Source organism: Sceloporus undulatus, chromosome 10 (assembly GCF_019175285.1).
Source record: "Sceloporus undulatus isolate JIND9_A2432 ecotype Alabama chromosome 10, SceUnd_v1.1, whole genome shotgun sequence".
NCBI classification, from domain to species: Eukaryota; Metazoa; Chordata; class Lepidosauria; order Squamata; family Phrynosomatidae; genus Sceloporus; species Sceloporus undulatus.
In genome coordinates, this window is record NC_056531.1 from 11,364,423 (window position 1) to 11,387,295 (window position 22,873).

The 22,873-nt window shown below is 42.7% G+C and overlaps 1 protein-coding gene across 1 annotated transcript in view; it reads left to right on the forward strand.

Moving 5' to 3' along the window:
* PPIL2 (peptidylprolyl isomerase like 2) overlaps positions 1–22,873 on the forward strand; it is an 80,437-nt gene that overhangs the window by 44,146 nt on the left and 13,418 nt on the right. Inside the window, exons 13-16 of the mRNA XM_042441918.1 lie at positions 5,651–5,740; positions 7,526–7,559; positions 18,326–18,443; positions 19,879–19,935. Of these exons, the coding sequence (XP_042297852.1) occupies positions 5,651–5,740; positions 7,526–7,559; positions 18,326–18,443; positions 19,879–19,935 (299 nt within the window). The remainder of the gene's footprint in view (positions 1–5,650; positions 5,741–7,525; positions 7,560–18,325; positions 18,444–19,878; positions 19,936–22,873) is intronic.

Below are 22,873 nucleotides of genomic sequence, written 5' to 3' on the forward strand. Positions count from 1 at the left end.
GTGCACTAGAACATGGTACATGCATACAATTTGAAAGTGTGTACAAATTGCCAGCCTTTTAAAAGATGCTTGAAAGGAGTAAGGTTTGTTATGTTATGGAGGTGGGATAGTTACAGAGCTTGAAAGTACTTTTGGGGTTAACCGCGGCCATGCCTGTGTATTTTACAGTGGGATTACAGTGCCTGGGTACTGCTAAAAGCCTACCCCCACCCTCCATTTGATAGCTGAAGATTTTGCAACATCTGTCCACGTGTGACAACTGGCATCTGCAGCAGCCTGTATTGGGCAGACTTGATTGAAAATAGTCCTTGCACAAAGCTGGAATGAGAGCAGAGAGAGGCAGTGCCCAAAGGCTCAGAGAGATAACTGAGATTTCAATCTCATGACTGAACTGCTGGCACATATTTTGCATCTGAAAGCCCCAGCAACTAATTTAAAAAAGCAGCAGGGCTGGAGAAAGGCAGACAAATCAGTCGGCTGCTGTGAAAATGCTCAAATCAGTTGAGTTGGCACATATCTGGATTTTGTCTGGCTGGAGTCCTATCCTCTTGGCAGCAAGGAAAACTTGACAGTTTATTTATGCATGCATACATACTCTGCTTTTCGGTCAAGGTTGATTCCAAAAGCAGTTTAAAATCCATCACAGAGATCTGATGTGAGGTGTTAGGGATACTGTAGCATTGTGCAAAACTGTTTCTTCTGGCCTCTGGAGGTTACTGAGACAGACTTTACACATGCAGCAGTGAGATGATAGAGGTCTGGAGTGAGCAAGGATTGACCATATCACTCTGAATTGCAGGCGGGGGTGCTCTTTTTAATGCTTCCCATGTTGCCTTTCAAAGCATTCCATGTAGGAACAAGTGAGCACATCATGGAGAAGGGTTCTCATCCAGGTCATGCTCTGCGTTGCTGCCATTCTGTTTACATGGAGGTAGTTCTTGTTCTGTACACAAATGAGGACGCAACCAAAATGGCATACATTGTTGAGGCGATTTTATCATTTTACAATTGTGCCACTTTTATTATGCTCCTGTGGAGACTTGAGTGTAAGGCCCAGAGTTCTTTCTCTTTCCTCTTCCAGAAGGAGAAGAGAAAGATGCTCCAGTTGGAGGAAGGGTCTGGTCAATGATGAAGGGATCTGGAATTTAAATATCAGCATGTGGAAGTTAAGAGATTGCTTTGTTTATAGAAAGGTGCAAAGAAATGCTAGTACATAATTTAAGAATTTGTTGTTGTTAGCTGCCTTTGAATCGGTTCTGACTCAAGGCAACCCGGTGGATGAGACATCTCCAAGAATCCCTGTCCTCCATTGCCTTGCCCAGATCCTGCAAACCCTTGCCCATAAGCTCCCTGAATAAGTCTACGGATCTGAACTGTGGTCTTCCTCTCTTTCTTCTACCCTCCACCTTTCCTAGCATTATTGGTTTTTCTCACTCACCCAGTCCAGATCAGTCATTTGACTCTTTAGATATACTCTTTAGATATGAAGTTTTCCATTCATAGGATGGTTGTAAGACGAAGCTGACTTGACAACAATTAACAACAACAAGGCAAGAGCAGGTTTCCCATCAATGTATTATCTTGGGACAACCTATTCTTAAATAGGCTCCTAAACTAAATATTCTTAAATGGGGTGCATCCTATCACACTCTCCTTGTTTAACTTATATGCTGAAAACATCATTGATCTGGACTGGGTGAGTGAGAAATACCAAATAACTGGTCTTTCTGTAAGTGCTCTGTAGTTGGAGTAAGGTCTGAAAGCTTGGAAAAGTTACTTTTTTTGGATCACATCTCTTTGAATCCCCCAGCCAGTGTGGCAGTAGTTCTTCTATTTGGGGGCATCTGCTAATTGTAACCCCAAAAGCTCATTTTCCAAGTTTTGGATGGGCCCAGAGCTCAGTGGTGGAGTTCATACTTCGCCTGCCAAAAGTCCCAGCTTTCATTTCTGGCTTCACTATTAAAAAGGATCAAGAGATCCTGGAAAGCAACTGGGCAAAATGGATAGTCTGTCCCAGTACAAAGCAATTGCCCATCGTCCAGAATTTGGGATCAGCAGGCAATAGTAAGGAGTGTCCATTCATCCATTTTTTCGTCAAAGACTAGTGCCCCGGTGGATCACATGCGGAATAGTTTTTTGTGGGGGATTTGGGCTCTGTGGCCATGTTCTAGAAGAGTTTCTTCCTGAGGTTCACCTGGATCTGTGGCTGGCATCTTCGAAGTGCCACCACAGATGCTGGCAAAACGTCAGGAAGAAACCTTCTAGAACATGGCCACAGAGCCCAAAAACCTCACAAAAAACTGTGAATGCCGGCCATGAAAAAACCAAAAGGAAAAAGAAAAAGCGATAAGGAGCAGGCATTCGTTCTCTTTCCTTTGGGACTTTTCCACACCCACCCTCACACTAACAATCCCAAACAAAAAATACAAAAAACCAAATCTGATTGAAATGAGCATTATAAAAAATAATTTATGAGGCTGCTTAGTTTTACTTGGGGACGGGGGGTGAAAGTAAAACTGAAATTCCAAGACTCAGGGGGTTTTTTGTTTGGTTTTTTTTCCTGGAAATGAAATGTCATTCCTTCCTCTGCGTGAAGGATGAAATTGGCTTCTCTTTCTGATAGAGCAAATAATCTTTGACTGGTTTTTACTGTACGCTATTCCAGTAATGTTGCTAAGGAAACCGCTTACTTGCCAGAGTGTTGTGCGCCTTGTATGATGCACACAATGACATTGGGAATGGGCTGATGGCTTATACAGGAAAACCGCTCCGTAGAGAGTTTTCGGAAGGTGGGGGGGGGGAACGTTTGGCCTTGTTTACCAAGCTGCAGCCAACAAGATGTTTTCAAAGTAGAAATGTTCTGTAAAGTGGTTATCTGGTTTACAGAACTCTGAAATAAAGTGGTTGTTTATTCCAGCACTTTGGCTTCGAGCTCATTTTAATTTTCTTTATTTAAAGCCAGTAGAAAAGTAAGCACTGTTTGTTGTCCCAGCAGCGTCTCCAAAGAACTTATTCTATGGCTCTCCGCTGCGCACCGACGTTTGCTCAAATCTGTTTATTCTCTGGTTCATAAATGTAAAAAGCAAGTACAGTGCTACCTCGGGTTACGAAATTAATTCGTTCCGCCGCGGCGTTCGTAACCCGATACATTTCGCAACCCGAAAAGGCTTTTCCGAAACGCGGCTAGCGGCTGGAAAGCCGCTAGCCGCGCTTCGCATTTGAATTTCGCGCCGATATTTTTTTCGTAACCCGAAAAAAATATCATAACCCGGAACAGTTTTTTCCAATCTAAGTTTTTCGTATCCCGGAAATTTCGTAACGCGATCAATTCGTATCCCGGGGTACCACTGTACAGTATGTTGGTTTTGTCTCTTCTTCTGTTCCTACTATACAATTTTTGAGCCAGGCTTGCCATTGAATAGAGTGAGACAGCAGCATTAAGCTCCTGGTTTTGGATATCACAAAAGGAAATTGTTGGTTCTTTAATTTATTATTACGGTACTGTACTATATTTGTAGTGTCATGGGGGTGGAGAGGCACTTGTGGGATTCCCCCCAATAACTTAACTGGCCTTCATTTTGAAAAGATGTGAATAATTCTCCACCTTGGTTTCAATGGGTTCCTCCAAAACCTGTTTGCTATCCCATTCCACCCTTTGCTTGTATTTGTTAGCAGGATTTTCTTTATTCTGCATGTATGCATTTGTATGCATTTTCTGCATGTATACATTCTGCATGTATGCATTTGTATATTTTCTGTAATGTATGCAATCATTTTTCCCCATGTGTATCTTTTCCCCATTGACTGAAACATGTTTTTCCATAGAATGTAACTTTAACCATATACACCTGTAGGAATTCGCGTTTTTAAAATATCTGCACAAGTGTGTGCATTTTATTTCTCCATAGTATACCACAAGCCTCATAAAGATGTAAGATTCAGAGACACCATGTGTTTTAACAGATTTGATAGGTGCAACATGCATCATTTTGGCAAGGATCTTGAACCCCGTAGGATTCTTTTTCATCTCAAATCTTGTGCGCTTTGACTGGTGAAAAGGACATCCGAGGCACCATTAATGGCTTTTCCTCACACAGTCACACGTCTTCAGCTGACCTTGCCATGACTTACGCAAAATGGCCCAAATCCTGAGGAAGTTAGTCATTCCCAAGTCCCATTGTAATCAATAGGGCAAGTTCATTCCTCCTGGGAATTTACTATGATTTCATTTTCCATGCAATTGGGCCATGGTTAAGTCTCTCTAAAAACACAGTTGCACTGATGATGATGATGATGATGATGATGATGATGATGATGATGATAAAAGAAGTTGAGGGGAGGAACAGAGACATGGTTGCAGAGGTGTTTGGGGAAAACTGACAGTCTTGTTGATGCCCAGGTGCAGGTACTGTATGTAATATTTATGCATATTAAATTAGATTAACCAAGCCTCATTCTCATAACCACAAGTTGTGCATTTCTATGGCTCTTCATACAATCTGATTTAAAGATCATAGAATCGTGGAGTTGGAAGAGACCACAAAGGCCGTCCAGTCCAACCCCCTTCTGCCATGCAGGAAATCTAAATCAAAGCATCCCCGACAGATGGCCATCCAGCCTCTGTTTGAAGACCTCCAGGGAAGGAGACTCCACTACACTCGGAGGAAGGAGTGTGTTCCACTGTCGAACAGCCCTTACTCTCAGGAAGTTCCTCGTAATGCTTAGATGGAATCTCTTTTCCTAGAGCTTGCATCCATTGCTCCGGGCCCTGTTCTTAGGGTTAGGGAGTAGCAGTAAACAACCTTGTTCCCTCCTCAATATGATATCCCTTCAAATATTTAAACATATATCACCTCTTAACCTTCTCTTTTCCAGGCTAAACATACCCAGCTCCCCAAGGCATTCCTCATAGGGCATGGTTTCCAGACCCTTCACCATTTTAGTCACCCTCCTTTGGACAAGCTCCAGCTTCTTAACATCCTTTTTGAACTGTGGTGCCCAGAACTGGACACAATATTCTAGGTGGGGCCTGACTAGAGCAGAATAGAGTGGCACTATTACCTCCCTTGATCTAGACACTATACTTTTATTGATGCAGCCTAAAATCGCATTGGCCTTGTTAGCTGCTGCATCACACTGTTGACTCATGTTCAACTTGTGGTCTATTTGGATTCCTAGATCCCTTTCACACATGTATAAGTCTTCTTAAGTCAGGTGTCTCCCATACTATATCTGTGCATTTCATTTTTCCGCCCTAAGTGCAGTACCTTACATTTCTCCCTGTTGAAGTTCATTTTGTTAACTTTGGCCCAGCTTTCTAGTCTATTCAGGTCATTTTGAATTTTGATCCTGTCCTCTGGGGTGTTACCTATTCCTCCTAATTTGGTGTCATCTGCAAATTTGATAAGTATGCCCCCAATTCTGTCATCCTTCCTGGGCACCTGTTCACTGCATGGATCTGAAAGGTTAGATCAAGTCTATGAAAGTTGATGCTAGAACCTCTTCCTCACAGTTAGTCTCAAAGGTGTAACAAGATCACTTAGCGTACCGATCCTAAGTAACCATCTTACTTTGTGGGCATAGTGGGCGCCAAACTAACACTGTGTGGATTTATTTACAAATGGCTGGTGTTTTTTTCTTTGTTTCTCAGACCCCTAAAACCTGTGAAAACTTCATCAAGCTATGCAAGAAAAATTACTACGACGGGACCATTTTTCACAGATCAATTCGTAATTTTGTGGTGAGTATGAAGGGTATAGGGATCGGGGGTGTGTGTGAGTATTTCATCTCCAAACTGTGTCAGGAGAACTTAATTTATGGTGCTTGGTGGTGGCTTTGATCTCCTTTGGACCAGAATATGTGACATACACAAACCAAAGCAACACACATAAACTAATAGAGACTATTCCTGGAGGAACCTAATTGCCCTTCCAGAGTAAGAGCAATAACTCACTGCCTAGCAACCCATGTTGTATATACACCAGGCTGTCATCACCCATTTCCAAGCACTCAGCAGTCAAGAATCATGTCACTGCCATGTTTTTAAGGCCTCTTCATTTGTCTCATTGCAAGCATGGGTTAGATGAGTGATATGACCCTCTGAGCTGCGTTATCAGAGGCAGGCATGGGCAATCTTTGGCCCGCCGGATATTTTCGACTTCATGTTCTAATAGCGCTCAGTCAGCATGGGTTATGGAAGCTGTAGATCAAACCATCTAGAGAGCCAAAATTTCCCTATCCTGATCTAAGGGGCTTTTCCATACAGTTTTTATAAGAAATTTGCAGTGGAGAAGTATCCAGGATTACCTTAGGAATGCTTCCATAGTACACGGAATAGGGTCAAGATTGCCCCTCATTGTTGCCATGTCTGCTAGTCCCTGCACTCATTCACCTCTGTCCTTCTGACCTACGTCTAAACGGGGCCCTGGCTATGTTTGTGGGGGCTCATCCACATAAAAAGTGGCGTTCCAAAGCTACCGTGTTTCCCTGAAAATAAGACACCGTCTTATATTTATTTTTCCTCAAGAAGACACACTATGGCTTATTTTCAGGGCATGTCTTATTTTTATTAAGTATGGTACAACAATCTACATTTGTTCAAATATAGTTAAGTTGTCTTCTTCTGGAATATAGTCATAGCTCTCCAAACCCGGAATTCCATCCTGAATTTCTTGCGACTCCATTTCCATTAGAACCATTGGCCCCAATCTTTCCGCTCCCTTCCTGCCCTCTTCCGTTCCGTGCCAGGCCTATCACTATGTCTTATTTTTGGGGTATGGCTTATATTGTGCAAATGCTTAGAAATCATGCTACGGCCTATTTATGGGTATGTCTTTATTTTCAGGGAAACAGGGTATCTGTGGAGACTTGTCCTCCATGATTGGCAAAGGCTGAAACAAGGCGCCGGCTGTATTTTTGGAGCCCTGTGCTTCAAAACACACAGTCACATGAAGGACATAAGTATAGCCACTGCCCCATGGCAGATGCATGGAGCTCAAGCTGGTGGAGCCAATGTAGCTACCAGTGGGGTCTGCTCTGACTGGCAGCAGTTGTTCAAAGCGGCAGACAGCCAGGCTCTTTCTGGTCAACAGCTACAGATCCTTGAAGTGGCGAGGCAAAACCTGAAACATTTTGCATCCAAAACATACATTCTCCTTTCAGCTGTGGCTTGATCTACCTGTTGACCCTATGAAGGGGGTTATTTGGAGAGGAAATAAATTCAGCAAGACCGCACAGCAGGAATTGTCGCTAAGCAGTTATTCACATTCAGATCACGGCAGCACCTCTGCTGCACCATGCCAACCTCCCCAGTATGACCAATGCAACTCTTATTATAATAACCTCTAAATATGACTAGATGACTAATTCATTATCCAGTCCAGTGATAAAAGAAGCTGGAAATAAGTAGTAATAAGTCTCTTCTTGTGGCCCTCAAAACATATCATTTTGAACAGTTCAAAAGCGAGGGAGGGTTCTTTCCTTTTTTTTAATCCTTCCACATTAAATTTATATTTTGATTCTGCAGATCCAAGGGGGCGATCCAACTGGAACAGGAACAGGTAAGCATATTGGGTTTTGCTATTTTTTTCTGATCCACACTTCTCTCATGCATGTCCCGTGACTTGTTTGTTTCCGCTTTAAAAGATGGATTAATGTCCAGATGCATCTTTTCCCTTTTAGCTGCATGCTTGTTTCTTACTCTTATTTCAGGGTGAAACCAAATTGAATGGAGACTTGGAGCACTGTTTTTTATACCTGTTTAAAAAAACAAACTAACTAGGCCAAATATATTTCAGGTCAATTATTTGTAGGATTAACGGGGTTGGTAATTTTTTTCAGTAATTTGAAAAAGAAATATTAGGCCAGTTGGAATGATGTAGGCTGAACTGATGACACTTTGATCTGCTGACCACTTGAATGGTTAGACAAGTGAAAAGTCGAAGGCTTTCATGGCCGGCATCCATAGTTTTTTGTGGGTTTTTCGGGCTATGTGGCCATGTTCTAGCAGAGTTTCTTTCTGACGTTTGGCCAGCATCTGTGGCTGGCATCTTCAGAGAATGCTTTGCCTGGAAAAAGTTGGTTGTATATATACTGTGAATGCAGGAGTGATTTGCATGTGTATTGTTCTGTATTAATGGCTGGCCTCAGGCTGGGAGGCTAATGCAAAAGAGGATTAATGTCTGCTAATTGGTGATCATTATCTGCTGGGAAAGCCCCTGACTCTGAATGGTTTCCCATTTGCATTTGCTGAGTCCTTATTTTGCAAAGCATTCTCTGAAGATGCCAGCCACAGATGCTGGCGAAACTTCAGAAAGAAACTCTGCTAGAACATGGCCACATAGCCCAAAAAACCCACAAAAAACTATAGACAAGTGAAAACTTGCAACAAAAACAAAAATTGCACTGAGTCCTCCTTTCTACTCCATTGCATTGTTTCTCCTCCTCCCAACAGTCAGTTAAGTTTCCAGATCTACTGAGATCCACTACGAAGTAGGTTACCAGGTGTCTTTCTCATGTCTATGGATAGTGTTGTTTGGGCTGCATAAGGATCATTTTCTTATTTCTTTATTCAAGATTTTTTTATGGAACAAGAGGACGTTACTTTATGCCAAATCAATCTGTTGGTTAATCTGGCTCAGTATTGCCTATACTGTACTGTCTGGCAGAGGCTCTCGGTTGTTCTTTACCATCCCTACCTGGTCTTGAATCTGGGACCTTCTGTAAGGGAACTGCATTTCTTACAGGATCTGTACTCTCCATAAAGCATTGCCTTTTCTGAGCCCACTGTGGGAGTAGGTTATTTTGAGAACCTCAGGATGAAAAAATGCCACGGCCCTGGGCAAGGCCTGTGTTATGAAAGATGCTTGTGAAATTGCCCATGGCCAGCTCCATCTCAGTTTGGTCTTGTTGCTTTGTCTGTGGTTGTTTCATAAAGATTTCTCTTTTATGCATCTGCCCATCACCCAAGTTTCCTTCCATTGCTTGCCTTGTTAGCATAGAAAACTTGACAGGTAAGTCCAGAAAGTAGAAATAGAGCTCTGACACCTGTCCCACCAATGTACTGAAAGTTCCTGCGGGCATTCTTGATACTGTTTGGAATCCAGCTGATCTGTCCTCCCTCTTAGCATGAATGAATGTAGACACTGGCAGTGACACAAGAGAGGAATGTAGTGAAACCAATGAGATGGTTTGCTAATTTTCAAATCTTAACATGGTCCTTTTTCAGATGGGGGTTTTCAGGGCACATGGAGAAGAGAAGGTTAAGAGGTGATATGATAGCCTTGTTTAAATATTTGAAGGGCTGTCATATTGAGGAGGGAGCAAGGTTGTTTTCTGCTGCTCCAGAGACTAGGACCTGGAACAATGGATGCAAGCTCCAGGAAAAGAAATTCCAGCTCAACATTAGGAGGAACTTCCTGAGGGTAAGGGCTGTTCGACAGTGGAGCACACTCCCTCGGAGTGTAGTGGAGTCTCCTTCCTAGGAAGTGTTTAAGCAGAGGCTGGATGGCCATCTGTCGGGGATACTTTGATTGATAGTTCCTGCATGGCAGAATGGGGTTGGACTGGATGGCCCTTGCGGTCTCTTCCAACTCTATGATTCTATGATAAAAAAGTGAGCAGAACACTGTCAGGTTAGTTCACTCCTTTGGGAACCATGAGGGCTAAATAGCAGTAGATAAGCTGCTGCTGCTGCTGCTGCTGCTATTATTATTATTATTATTATTATTATTATTATTATTTAAATCAGCATGGGGAATTCAGACCTTCCCTCAACTCTTGGATATACCTCTTTTAGTTCATTGTATAGCTCCAATAGGTTCTGTGGTAGTTCAGAGAAAAATATTTGGAGTATTAGCTTTGACTTGTCACCCATTCCTCCTTCCCCCCCCCCCCCACATTATTTCTCTTTGTTTTTTGGATGGATGGATGGATATTTTATATAGAGAGAGTAGTATAGTATAGTATAGTATAGTATTTAAAATCATATTATTAACCATCGGGGGAAAATGCTGAGTACCACTCTGTACTGCATCTGAAGAAGTGGGTTTACAACTGTGAAAGCTCATGCTAAAGTAAAAACCAGGTAGTTAAAGATGCTAGTACATTTCTCCTCCCCCCCAGTAGACTAACACAGCTACTTCTTGGAAAATGACATCAGATTATTTTTTATATGTAATACAGTTTGTATCCTTGCCTTCGTCTCGCTATACTCAAAACAGGGGTGTGGGGTGAGCTAATGTTTCATCTTGGTATTTGAGTGCCATAGGATGATGTTGGCACTATGTTGTGTGTATAATGCACTATTCCCCTGGATATCATATTGCCAGGGTAAGGAATGGCGCTGGAGTTGCTGGCAAAAGCAGCAACCCACTTCTTGGGGCTCTCAAGGAGGCAGACACTTTCTGGACAGTCAGGTCCTTGGCACCAGGTCTGCTTGGGAGCAGGTGCCAGGTACCCACTGACATTTTTCAGTGCCTGTGCAGCTGATCTCTCTTCCTCCCTTTTCTTCAGGCAGCATCTCTTCCTGATGCTACTGTCCTCTAACCAAGGCTGGCGATTGGGGTTTTCCCTCAAGACTTTGGCACATCCATGTTTGGATGCCGCATGAGCAGAACTGAACGTGGGAAACTGTTTTCTGCCAAATCGGAGTACTTGTATGGTGCATCTAGTTCACCTAGTTAGGTTCTCAGACACGGGAGTGTCTTTCTCCTCACTTGCACTCTTATTCTTGTTAATGGGGAACGGTGGACACTGAATATGGGACCTTCTGTATTCAAAGCTTGCACTCCACTGTTGAACTAGGCACCCTGCCCCCAGTGTACGCTACATATTGTTTTGCTGTTTCGGTTAAAGTGAGGCTAGGCAGAAAACATAATTTCCTACTATTTACCAATCAGAATATACATCAGCAGTTGCAATGTGTGAATGGCACACTACTTGGCGGTGCCTTACCGGAGATGATACATCCATTCTCTGTTCTAAGATTTAATTATTACAGATCCTGGGAAAGGAATTGAACCCTACTTGAAGCCTTTGCCCAGTCAGTTAAATTTTAGGTAGAGGATGCCAGCCAGTATGGCATAGTGGATTGAATGCTGGACTAGGACTCTGGAGATCAGGGTTTGAATCTCGACTCAGCCATAGAAACCCACTGAATGACCTTAAGCAAGTCACATTCTCTCAGGGGAAGGCAATGGCAAACCCCCTCTGAACCAATATTGCTGCAAAAACCCCGTGGCAAGGGTCACCATATGTCGGAAATGACTTGAGGGCACACAACAACAACAACGATGCCCCAAAAGATGAAAATAGGAACTAATTTACAGAGATAGTTTTTTTTTATAAGGTTATGCACCCCGAGCCTTTGTTGTATAGGAAATACCTTTTATTTTTAAAATGACATTTTAAAATGAAAAATATGTTAAGAAACTGAATTGGTTAGATTACCCTTTCTGAAAGAAGTGGCACTCTGGCACGAGAAAGTGTATTTTGCTTTTCGGCGCGAGGGAGCTGTTGACGATGCCACTTACTGCATGGGGCTATTTGAGAAGAAAGGTTTTGATGCATGCTTAAAAAGAAGCAATCAGAATTTTACTGTCCTCTTAATCGAATTCAGCATTCCAGGCCTGAGGTATGCCTGATTTACATTGCAGCCAGACAAGAAATAGCCCTTTATCTTACCAGTCATGTGGCAGCTGGAATTCCTCACAGTAATCAGTCTTAAACATTTGCTATAAGGCACACTCCCTGTTTCTCAGAGAGAGAGAGAGAGAAGATAAAAGCTCCTATTTCCAGAAACATGAGAGGATTTGCCTGAGGTTATCTCTGCTGTTTTAAATGGGTTTAACTGTCATGCCAGCCCACAGCAGCTGGAGATCTGGTGTTCCCACAACCAAACCCAGGAGTGGGCTACAGATCAGTGATTTTGCCTAGAGAGTTGGGGCAAACATCTCCTGGCAAAGAGGCCGATGCCAACGCACTGCCCCTCTCATTGCTGGCTGTTTTGTAGCTTGATTTGCTGCCCTGAAATACTCAAGACATCTAAACCAGCAGTGGTGGGCAGATGCCAGGCGTGCACATTCTCCTCCATTTAAACACAGGTCCATCACTATCCTGTGACAAAGATAAAGAAAATTTTCAAAGTCATGGGGGAAAAAACAAGTAGAATATGGAATGAGAATTCTTCACTGCTGCTCCAGCACTCAGGACACAAACCAATGTATTCAAATTACAAGAGAAGAGATTCCACCTAACCATTAGGAAGACCTTTTTAAAAGCTATAAGAGTTGAGCCAGTGTGGTGTAAAGTTTGAGCATCGAACTCTAGAGACCAGGGTTTGAATGCCAGTTTGGCCATCAAACCCACTGGGTGACCTTGGGTTGTCACACATACTCAGCCTCAGAGGATGGCAATGGCAACCCTCCCTCTGAAGAAACCTGCAAAGAAAACCAAGTGATAGGGTCACACTAGGTCACCATAAGTTGGAGGTGACTTGAAGGCACACAACAATAACAAGAACTGCCTTGGAGGACAATGGGCTTTCCATCTTTGGAGGTCTTGAAACAGAAGTTGGATGGCCCTCTGTCAGGAGTGCTGTAGTATAAGGTAAATGTGGGTTGTGTATGTTAGGGGGTTGGTTTAGATGGTTCTTGAGACTGACACTGCTAAGATTCTATAATCCTATGGTTCATAATAGAAATGCGTACATACCTACATAGTATATAGTACTGTATATACTCATGTATAAGTTTAGAAATTTAGGTCAAAATATTGACCCCAAAAACCTGAGTCAGCTTATCTATGGGTCAATGTAAGTATTGTATCTTAACTTTTACTTCAAAGAAGGAACCATCTCCTGCTGAAAAGGAAGAGTATAATATGTGAAACACTGACCCCCTTTAGTCTCTCATCCATCCAGCCTTAAGAGTAAGCACAAAGAGTTAAGTCTGCTGGACTTTTGTAAGTTATTTGACATTGTTTTGCTTTGCTTCATCTTTTAGATCCTTTGCTGTTTGCCCCTAAATTTTATCCTCGACTTATCCATAGGTTATATCAAAATCCATAATTTTGGCCCCAAAACTTGCCCTCGACTTATACATGAGGTTGACTTATAGTCAAGTATATACGGGTATATGATTTAAAGAAGCGCCAAAACAAAAAAGAAACTTTTGGGCTGCTGCTTCCAGAGGCGGCTATGCTTTCTTTCCCCATGTTGTCACCAGGTGATGGTTTCCCAGCTTTAATACAGGTCCCTCATCTTTACAGGTCCCTCAACTTTAAAAGTTTGAAATGCTTTTCCTATGACTTAGTTGCTGGCAATAAAAGCTGTAAGCTAAAGGGTGCTGGGTTGGTTTTTTGGTGTTTTTTTTTGTCCTATCCCTTTTCCCTTTGGCCCTACCCATCACTGGAACATGACTGCCATTGTTTCTCTGACATTAAATTTGGCCCTTGGACTAAAAGAGGTCCTCCAAGTTTTCTTTACATCTATTTAAAAGCCATAGTGTTTTTGGGAAACCATTGATTGTTGTGTTGATGGTCACTACTTTCCTACTTCACAATGGAGTATCAAAAAATCTTACTTTGCTTGCAGAATACCATTCTTGTCTTGCTCTAAACTCGCTGTGAACCAGAGAACCTGAGAACTTTGGATTAAGCCCAGTGGTAAAGCGCCTGCTTGTCTTGCAAGAAGTCACTGGTTCAATCCTTAGCATCTGCCTTGAAAGGCTGTGCAAGCAACAGGTGCTAGAGACCTTGGTAAAGCCATTTGGCACTAGATGGATCAGTCAGCCAGAATCCTATTGTACTGTGCAGATGCATAAGTCTCCTTATGTGTGCACTTCAGTTTTTTTGGCTGTTGCACAATGGCTGTATTCATGTCACAGTTGCACTAGCAGATTTCTTGTTGAATATGCACCAGTTTGTTCTTGACCAGTGCTTAACAGTTTGTCAGGGCCTTCAACTGACCACTTGATTCCCTCCGATTGCAGAGACAGCCTGAACTGAAGCTTTGTTACTGTTTGCGTCGCACAATGGACAATAAGCAACCACACTGGTAGCACAGCATCTGCATTCTAATAAGTGTGGGGAAGTGCAATCATCACATAAATTCAGGGCATAGATGTACACTATATAGCCACAGTGTATAGGAGCTTGGTCACTGTTGTACCTGGTGGGAGGCAGCTTTTAATGTACTTATTTAACGTATTTCTAAGCTTTCAAGACTGCTCTTCCCCGGGATACTTTACGACGTAAAGCAGCAACATTTAGACTTATGTTCTAAAAGCTTAAATGTCAACCATTTTATTAATTATTTCATTTCTTAAATGTATATTCTCATTTGCCCTCCAAGATGTTCAAGCATAGCACACAGTCTCTGCCCCCTTTTTATCCTCATATCAACCCTGTGTAAAATAGGCTGAAAGATAGTGACTTGCCCAGAGTCACTTTAATGACTGGAGATTTGAATCCAGCTCTTTCCACTGCTAGTCCAATGTTAACCGCTATGCCACCCTGACTTTTTAAAGCCAATTAAAGTGAAATATAATTTCCAGTATCTAGCAGCAGCAAATATTTTATCATTTAGATCGCACCTTATCAACAGTAAAGGGACTCAAGGCAGCTGAATTAAAATAAGATCCACATAGATTAAAGTCATACAAAATATCAGGGATAGGTGTGTGTGTGTGTGTGTGTGTGTTTGTGTGTGTATGTTATTTAATAAGGGATCAAACAATATCTAGAGTTGAAACCATTAAAATTCATGAAAAGATTTTTTTAAAAACCAGCCAAACAGCATACCATAAAATTTTATCAATTCATAAAAGCCAGGTGGATTAGAAAAGTCTTTGCCTGCTGACAGAAGGCAAGGAGGAAACTATCCTTGCCTTCCTTGGGAGGGAAGGCCAAAGTCTGTGAACAGCCACCAAGAAGGCCCTCTCCCTTGGTCCCTCAAGATGAGCCAGAGAAGGTCATGGAACAGAGAGAAGGACCTCTCCCAAAGATTGGGAACCTCATGTCCATATTGGAGAAAGTCTATATCCAAATGTTGAAGTAAGTTTTTTTGGACTGCACCATACACACCCCACCAGTTTGGCCGGTGGAGCTTTTCCAAGTGCTGGTTGTCAAAGCTCAGTGGTAGTTCTCTGTGCTTTCGATGTCAAAGCCCCAAGTCCAACCCCAGAGTCACTGGTACTGAGGTTAACCAGTATTGTAACTTAGCACTCATCCCTCCACATTTGCGGCTTTGACTTTTGCGGATTTGATCATTCACGGATTTTATTAATATGTTCTCTCTAGGAATATCTAGATCCTCCAGTGCAACTCTGTGGACAACGTTAACCAAAAGTTGCACTGAAAGACCTAGAGAGAAGACTCCACTAGGCCTTTGTAGCTCCTCCTGCGCAATTCTATGGTCAATGTCTGGCAGATGTTGACCCCAGAGTTGCACTGGAGGACCTAGAGCTTCCTAAAGAGGTGTTCTCTCTGGCAACAACACAGTGTTTTTGTTATTTTCAGTTTTTCCAGATTCATGGAGGTAACCCCAGCAAATGTGGAGGAACGAATATATTTTAAAAATATGGGAGAAGTTATCCATGCTCCATGTCTAGTTGGCTTTTAAGCAAAAAAAAAAAAAAGTGAGATGCATGGAAATCTGATGGATGTGGGGATGGCATGCCATCTGAAGCTCTTGACCCTGGGGCAGGAGCTCCTGATGTGAAGACCTCCCCATGATCTCCAGATGTTTCTGAGTAGTTGTAGTCAAAGAGATCTCTGCCGGACAGGTTGAGGAAGGCTGAGATTCTCAAAACTGATGTCTCCTTTCCCCTTTCTTTGCTGTCTTTCTTCCTCCTCCCTTTACGCTTGCTGGTGTGTCAAATTGTTTTGCCACGTACATGTGGCAGTAGCCTCCTGAGCACAACAGATGCTTCTAGCAACTGCTGTTCTGCCAACAACATGGCTTCTCCAGAGGATTCTGGTGCTTGTTCTACAAACAGACCAACACCTCTCCTTCCCAGACTGGTTCAGGTGCATTTCTGGTGTTTCACTCCCGTTTCTGATAACAACACAAACTGGGGGGGGGGAATCCTCCCCCCTTTCATTGTCTGTCAATTGAGATTAGAAGTGATGACCATGGAACTATGGAAATGATTCATCTCTGAATTTTCTCTCCTGATTAGGAACGATCCTGGAGGGGAATGGAAATGTCACGTCTGTCATAAATAACATGAAAGTGACAGCCAGGCAGACAAACGTTTGCTCAAACTGAGAATCCCTTTCCTTTCTGTTAGAGGGAAAAAACAGAGGCCCTGAGCCTCACCATCAAGCAGTGGAAGTAGAGAAATGGTAGCTTTAAAGTGTCTTGGGACTGGCAAGGTGTTTGCGCCTTCTGTAGTGGTGAGCTTTTGGGGATGCGCAAATATGACACATGACAGTTGTATGAGCGAGACCTGTGTCCATCCTTTAAGGTTTCCTATGGGCCCTAGAGCAGTGAGGAATGGATGGCCCTCTAGATGAACTGCAGCTCCTATCCTCACTTGTTGTTGGCCTACAGCTTCCACTATCCTTGTTCATCAGCCACGCTGTTTAGGGATTATGGGGATTATAATATAGTAATATATCGGATCTCAAGACTGAGAACCATTGCCCTAAGGAAGGACCATAGCTCACTGCTTTGCATGTAGAAGGTCCCAGATAAAGGGTATGGCATCAGAAGAACTCTTGTCGGTCAACCAAGGCCCATGTAGTCCTGAACTTTCCCACATGGCTGTCTTGATTTAAAATGTTTTCTAAGCCAGTTGCCATTGCCACATCGTGCAAAAGCAGAATGAACTGTGTGTTAGGTTCAGTCTCCAGCAACGCCAGCTGAGCTGGTGGCATGAGAAGGTCCTTCTGCTTGAGGCCCTGCATTTTGCCCCATCCTCCACCTACCTCGCAAGAGGAGGCTAAAAATGCATGTGAACACATGCATGTAGACAACAACTTGGGGGTTTGTCGAAATGGGCATTTGTCTCCCCTGGGATCATAATTGGCCATTTAGGTCTGTTTTTAAGTCACCAGAAAAAATGGTTTGTGTGTGTTAGGGGATGGTAGTTGAGGAGGTAAGGGTGCCCCTTGAGATCCTCTAGACATTGACCACCCCTGAGATAGGCCTTCAGTTTGATCCAGTTGGATACTTCCATTTTGATGTTCTGTTTTCCTCTGGATGGGATAGTGTTCCATGCCCACTGAGCAGGTTGGGTTGTCATTTGGCCATAGGGACTCATACTCCTTAGGAGATTGCCCCCTAAAGTTTTGTGTGTGTGTGTGTAGAGTAGTTCCTCCTGACTTGGTGCTCCATCCCTCTTGTACATGAAAGGTTTTACAGTGGAGCCTTGTTATACACTGGGCTTTGGTTCCAAGATCCCCCATGGATAACAAAATCCATGGATGCTCAAGTCCCATTAAATATGACATAACAAAATGGTGTCCCTTTTAAAAAATGGAAAATCAAGGTTTGGGATTTGAAATGTATACTTTTTTTGAACATTTTCAAACCGTGGATGCCTGAATCTGTGTATAAGAAGGGCCGACTGTAGTTTGGCTGCATAGGGATCCCTGCTCCTAGAATCAATTTGAGACAGGACAGGCTGAGAGTCTTCTCTTTTTGCCTCCAGCTGCCCTTCTGGCAGCATCTTGTTAATTGTGCAGCAGACCTTCTTGAATCAGAAGCTGGTGCTTATGGAATTACTCTGCAGTCTCACCAAGTGGTGTGTGGTTTTTGTATTAGTGTGTGATATAATGACAAGATTTCAGATATAGCTGTTTCTTTTCCTACAGGCTTTGTTGGTAGGTTGGACATTATATAGCCACGTAACTTATTTTAAGGTTGTTTCATAAGCGCACAGTGCGATCTAATAGTTGGAGTCTTTGATGGGGATTTGGGGCATCCAGATTTAGGTCCCCGCTAAGTCTTGAGACTGACTATGGGCCAGTTGTGCATACTTATTATTGTTGTTGTTGTTATACTTATTATTATTATTAAGCTTTATTTATATAGCGCTGTAAATTTACACAGCGCTGAGCCACCCCTTAGGGTTGTTGTGAGAACCAAATGGAGAGGCATGCACATTTGTCAGTAGATAGGAAAGGATTGTTAACAAATAGTAAAAGTTATACTAGGATGGTTAATAAATTTGAGAAAATGAGGGCCGCTGGGCTCCTAAGACTGCAAATAATGTATTTTAACATGATCTGCATGTCTTTAAGGTTAGCGTGACATCGGCTTTGCAGGTTTGGAAATAACATTGGCTTTTTAAAACTTGTTTCTCTCTTTGTTCAATTGTAGGAGGAGAGTCGTATTGGGGAAAGCCTTTCAAAGATGAGTTCAGGCCCAACCTGTCCCACACGGGACGGGGCATTCTCAGCATGGCCAATACAGGACCCAACAATAACAAATCCCAATTGTAAGTGATGATTTGGCTGTTCTTTCCTTTTGTTATCATGTTGGCTGTAATATCTGACAAAGTACACAGAATCCTGTAAATGCGTGGGAAGTCTTGCATGCCCCTGGACTTTTGAGGGCAGGATCTACACTCATTGGCTTTTATGTGTTCTCAAAGCTTCTTCTGCTTCTGAACTTAATTTGCATGTTTCTTATACTATTTTTGTTTAAAAATGTGTTTTAGCCACCTTAGGGATCTCTGGTAGAAGAGAGAGAGCATAATATTTAATATAAATCAGTATGCGTTTGTGCCCATTTTCTAAATCGACCCACCCATATTAGTCAATGGCAATGCATACACAGTTTCAGGTACAGGAGGGGAAGATGCCATTTGGCTGGTATGTGACATAACAAGAAAAAAGATGCCACCTAAACATTTAGAATAACTTTTTTAACTGAAAGAGCTGTTTGATATTGGAAGAGATTGCCTTGGAGGGTGATGTACTCTCCATCTTTGCATCTCTCAGGAGTTCTGCAGTTGTGGGTTCCTGCATGGCAGAGGGCTGTACTAGCTTGCATCCCGTTCCAGCGCTACAATTCTGTGATTCTAACTACAGCCAGAACCAGAATAATGTCATTCCTCCTCTTGCGCATAACCCTACCAATAGCATACTACCCTTTGGACATGCAAAGGGCATTAGCATTCTGTCTCAAATGTCTTGAACAGTACCAGAAGTTGTCTAGGCTTTTTCTGTTCTGTGGAGTGGTTAAGGAGGGCAACCTAGTCTTAACACAGTACCTCTGTGTTGTACTGAGGTCTTATCAGCTCTGACAGGCTTCTGGGCTCACCCCATATGGCTTCATTCACTTCCCGGTTTGTGCAAAACAGCAAAAAAAGCTCCACGGTCCCACATTCATTGCCAACTACAGACAGGACTCTAAGAAGGCACAGGCTGGTGTGTCTTTAAAAGGACCCTCCTTCCTTCGATATTGGCATGGCATCACGCACCCACAGCTTGCCAATCACCCCATTTGTGTGTGTCACAGAAGCAATCAAGAAGAACAGGTTGTTTACCTGTAACTGTGGTTCGCACAACCTGCATAAAACCTCCCCCGGTTTATTCTGTCTTGCTTTCCAGCTTGGATGGCAGATGAAGAACTGAGGTGCACTCGGTGCGCTGGAGCATGGGCAGTTGTAGGAGTGGGGAGCCTACCATAAAGCTACTCATCTCTAGAAAGCTCTGAACGAGGCTCTCTGTTGGTGCAAGATCTGTTTCTGTGGGTTGAGAGATGACCACTCAGACTCGGGGAAAAAAAGCAACTTGTTCTTTTCATATGGGTGCTATACACTTCCCAGCTCTTTGGCCTGCCTGTGTTTCTCAAATTCCCCAGAGTATTTTTGTTATTAGGTGTATTCTGTGCTTGTAAGATCTCTCTGTCTTTTCCCCCATCTCTAGCTTCATTACATTCCGCTCCTGTGCGTACCTAGACAAGAAGCACACGGTGTTTGGAAGGTAAGGAAACAACTTTTTCCTACTATCCCTAATGTTCCCCTGTGTACTATAATAGCAGATAAACAGTTAGTACTTTCCAGGTGTTGGATTATAAACCCTATTACGCCTAAACATTGGTCTTGTAATCCAACGTTTCTAAAGGGCACCAAATTGAGGTAGACCAGGAGAGTTAGCATGTTGGTCTTGGACCAAAGAGACCTGGGTTTAGAATCCATGTTGCACACCAAAACATCTTGAATCAGCCCTTTATCTGTCAGACTGGCCTACCTTACAGTATTGTGGTGAGGATAGTAGAACACAGGTCACATTACTGCCCTAGACCTCTTAGACTAGGGCAAAACTAAAATGTAATAACAATAGAAAGGTATTTTGGGGTATTTTACTGAGTGCTGTGTGATGTTTTGAGTTTGCATTCTGGTGGCAGGTGAAAACAAGCAAAATGCCCGCTGTGTACGTTAGTGTTTTTCACTTCGGTAGTACAGTCCATTTATTAGGCATACTGACTAGGGCACTATATCGGCATAGGGCCGGCTTGATATTCAGCCTGTAAAATAGGGTCAGTGCATCCCAACCCTTCGAAATTGCTCACTTAAGATCGATGGCGTCCTATATTGAGATGTGTTCTAGAAAGTGTGTTATATCAAAAAAGGAGTGTTGCATGGAAAACCAAGGGCTTAGAAGAGAAAGAGAGAGGTTGGTGGAATAGTTCCTCACTGCATTTCATGTAGAAAAGCGTGTCTGCGCAGTTAAAAGCAAGCGGTAAGTTGTACTGCAACTAAAAATAATACTGCCCCCTACCACAGCCCTCATGATTCATGATCACAGATTCATGGAGGAGAATGTATGTTATGGAGATACGTGTGATCTTTCACATCTTTTCGCAGCTATTTTTACTTCAGCTAATATAATAGTAAATCTTGATTAAGAGGCTCCTAAATTATGAGCTGTTGTGCCAATGCCACTGTAGGAGGACCTAAAAATGTGATTGCACCGTTTCCTCCTGAGTTCATAAAAAGCAAATTCCAGAGAGCTTGCGGTGTTAACCTGTCGCAACAAAAAGAGCAGCCTTAAAACTTAACACATTTATTCTAGTTTGGGGTTTTAGGGACTACAATCCATTTCATTAAATATATGGGGTGTTATCCAGAATATCTTGTATTTGTGTATTGTGTCGATGGATGGATGGATGGAACATGGTTGCAGGGGGATTGTAGACAGCTAAGAGAGATGAGTATTGTAGTTTGAGAAATGCCTGATATGAATCCTCGCATTGTGAGTCCCCTGAGTTTCAACAGGTATGACAGTGTCTTGGCTGTAAACAGTGGATTTTGTGAAGTGCTCTGCATGGAAGCTGGACACATATAAAGTTGTTTGCCAATATAATCAGTAGATTCCCAATATAGACTGAACACTTGTGATCAAAATCCTGTTCTTTTGGCTTTACCCTGGTGGTACTTTTTTGTAGGCTGCACTTGGGTGATATCCCATTCAGTGCAGTCCCTGTTATGCGGACATAAACAATTGCTCAAGTAGTGACACTGTCCAGATTTTAGACTTGAACAGGTTCCAGAAGTGGATGTTGGGGGAGAGTTGGATTGACTACTGTGCAATGGAAGGACACACAACAGTGTCGTCTGTTGTATGATTGGTGCCGTCAAGGAACTCCACTGTAGCTACACCGGCATAATTTTACACCAGCTCTATTTCCACTATGTAGTTGCACAGTAGTACCAAAACAACAGACCCATTGTGGCTGAGGTTAAAAGTCATAGGTAGTCTTTAAGTTGGGCTTGGCAACTGCACAAGGGCTAGGGGCAATATTTCCTCCCCAGACTCGTACGTGGTTAACATAAACTCAAATACCTCTGTCTTCCTCTGCGGTCCTTCTCAAAATGGCGACTGGATTTGATATCACACTGGGAATAGTTCAGGGCTGTGGAATGATTGGGGGGTTGAGGGGCATTTTCATAAATTTTCATGCATTTGGGGGGCTTTCTGTATGGCTTTGGAGACAAGATTGCCCCCAAATCACACCAGTTGGGGCACTTTGGGGGATTGCTGGAGGGGCATTAAAGGCCACAGAAATGAGATCCAGGAGTTGCTCTCTCTGCTTTAATTAAAAAGAGGGTCGCCAACTCATACATCTCATTGGAAATATGATGCTGGAGGGGAGCTTGGTGGATACCATGGACTGCCAAAAAGGGAAATAAATGGGTCCAAGAGCAAATCAGGCCTGCTTTCTCACCAGAAAGACTTAAGGAAGTTGTTGGAAGATTTTTGTGGGTTTTTCGTGCCATGTGGCCATGTTCTAGAAGAGTTTATTTCTGACATTTTGCCAGCACCTGTGGCTGGCATCTTTCTCTTAAGATGCCAGCCACAGATGCTGGCGAAACATCAGGAACAAACTCTTCTAGAGCATGGCCACATGGCATGAAAAACCCACAAAAATCTATGGATGCCTGTCATGAAAGCCTTTGACTTCACAGTTGTTGGAAGAGTTTTGCATTCTCTTTCCCCCTCCTTTGATAGATAGGGAATTCCTGTATGCAAACTCTCTCCTCGTTTCGTTCAGACTAGCCATGTGACTTAGGTCACTCCCCATTTGGGACTAACACATCCTCTCAAAATATTTTCTTTTTTTTTTTAATATATAGTCTTTATTGAGTTATTTACATCATAAAAAGGGCAATACCATAACATTTCCAAATTCTTATTCCAATATTTCTTAACCCTCCCCTCCCCTCCCCCACCCCACCCCCTCACTTTCTATTACTCTTACTGCTTATTTGTTAGCTATAAAAATTTCTATTTCTCAAAAATCTATCATCCTTACTTCCTTATCTCATCATCTTTCCTTCTATTTTGCTTAAATCCTAAGTTTATACAATAAGTATCTCTTTATCCATAATACTACACAGCAACGGTATTCACTCCTTAT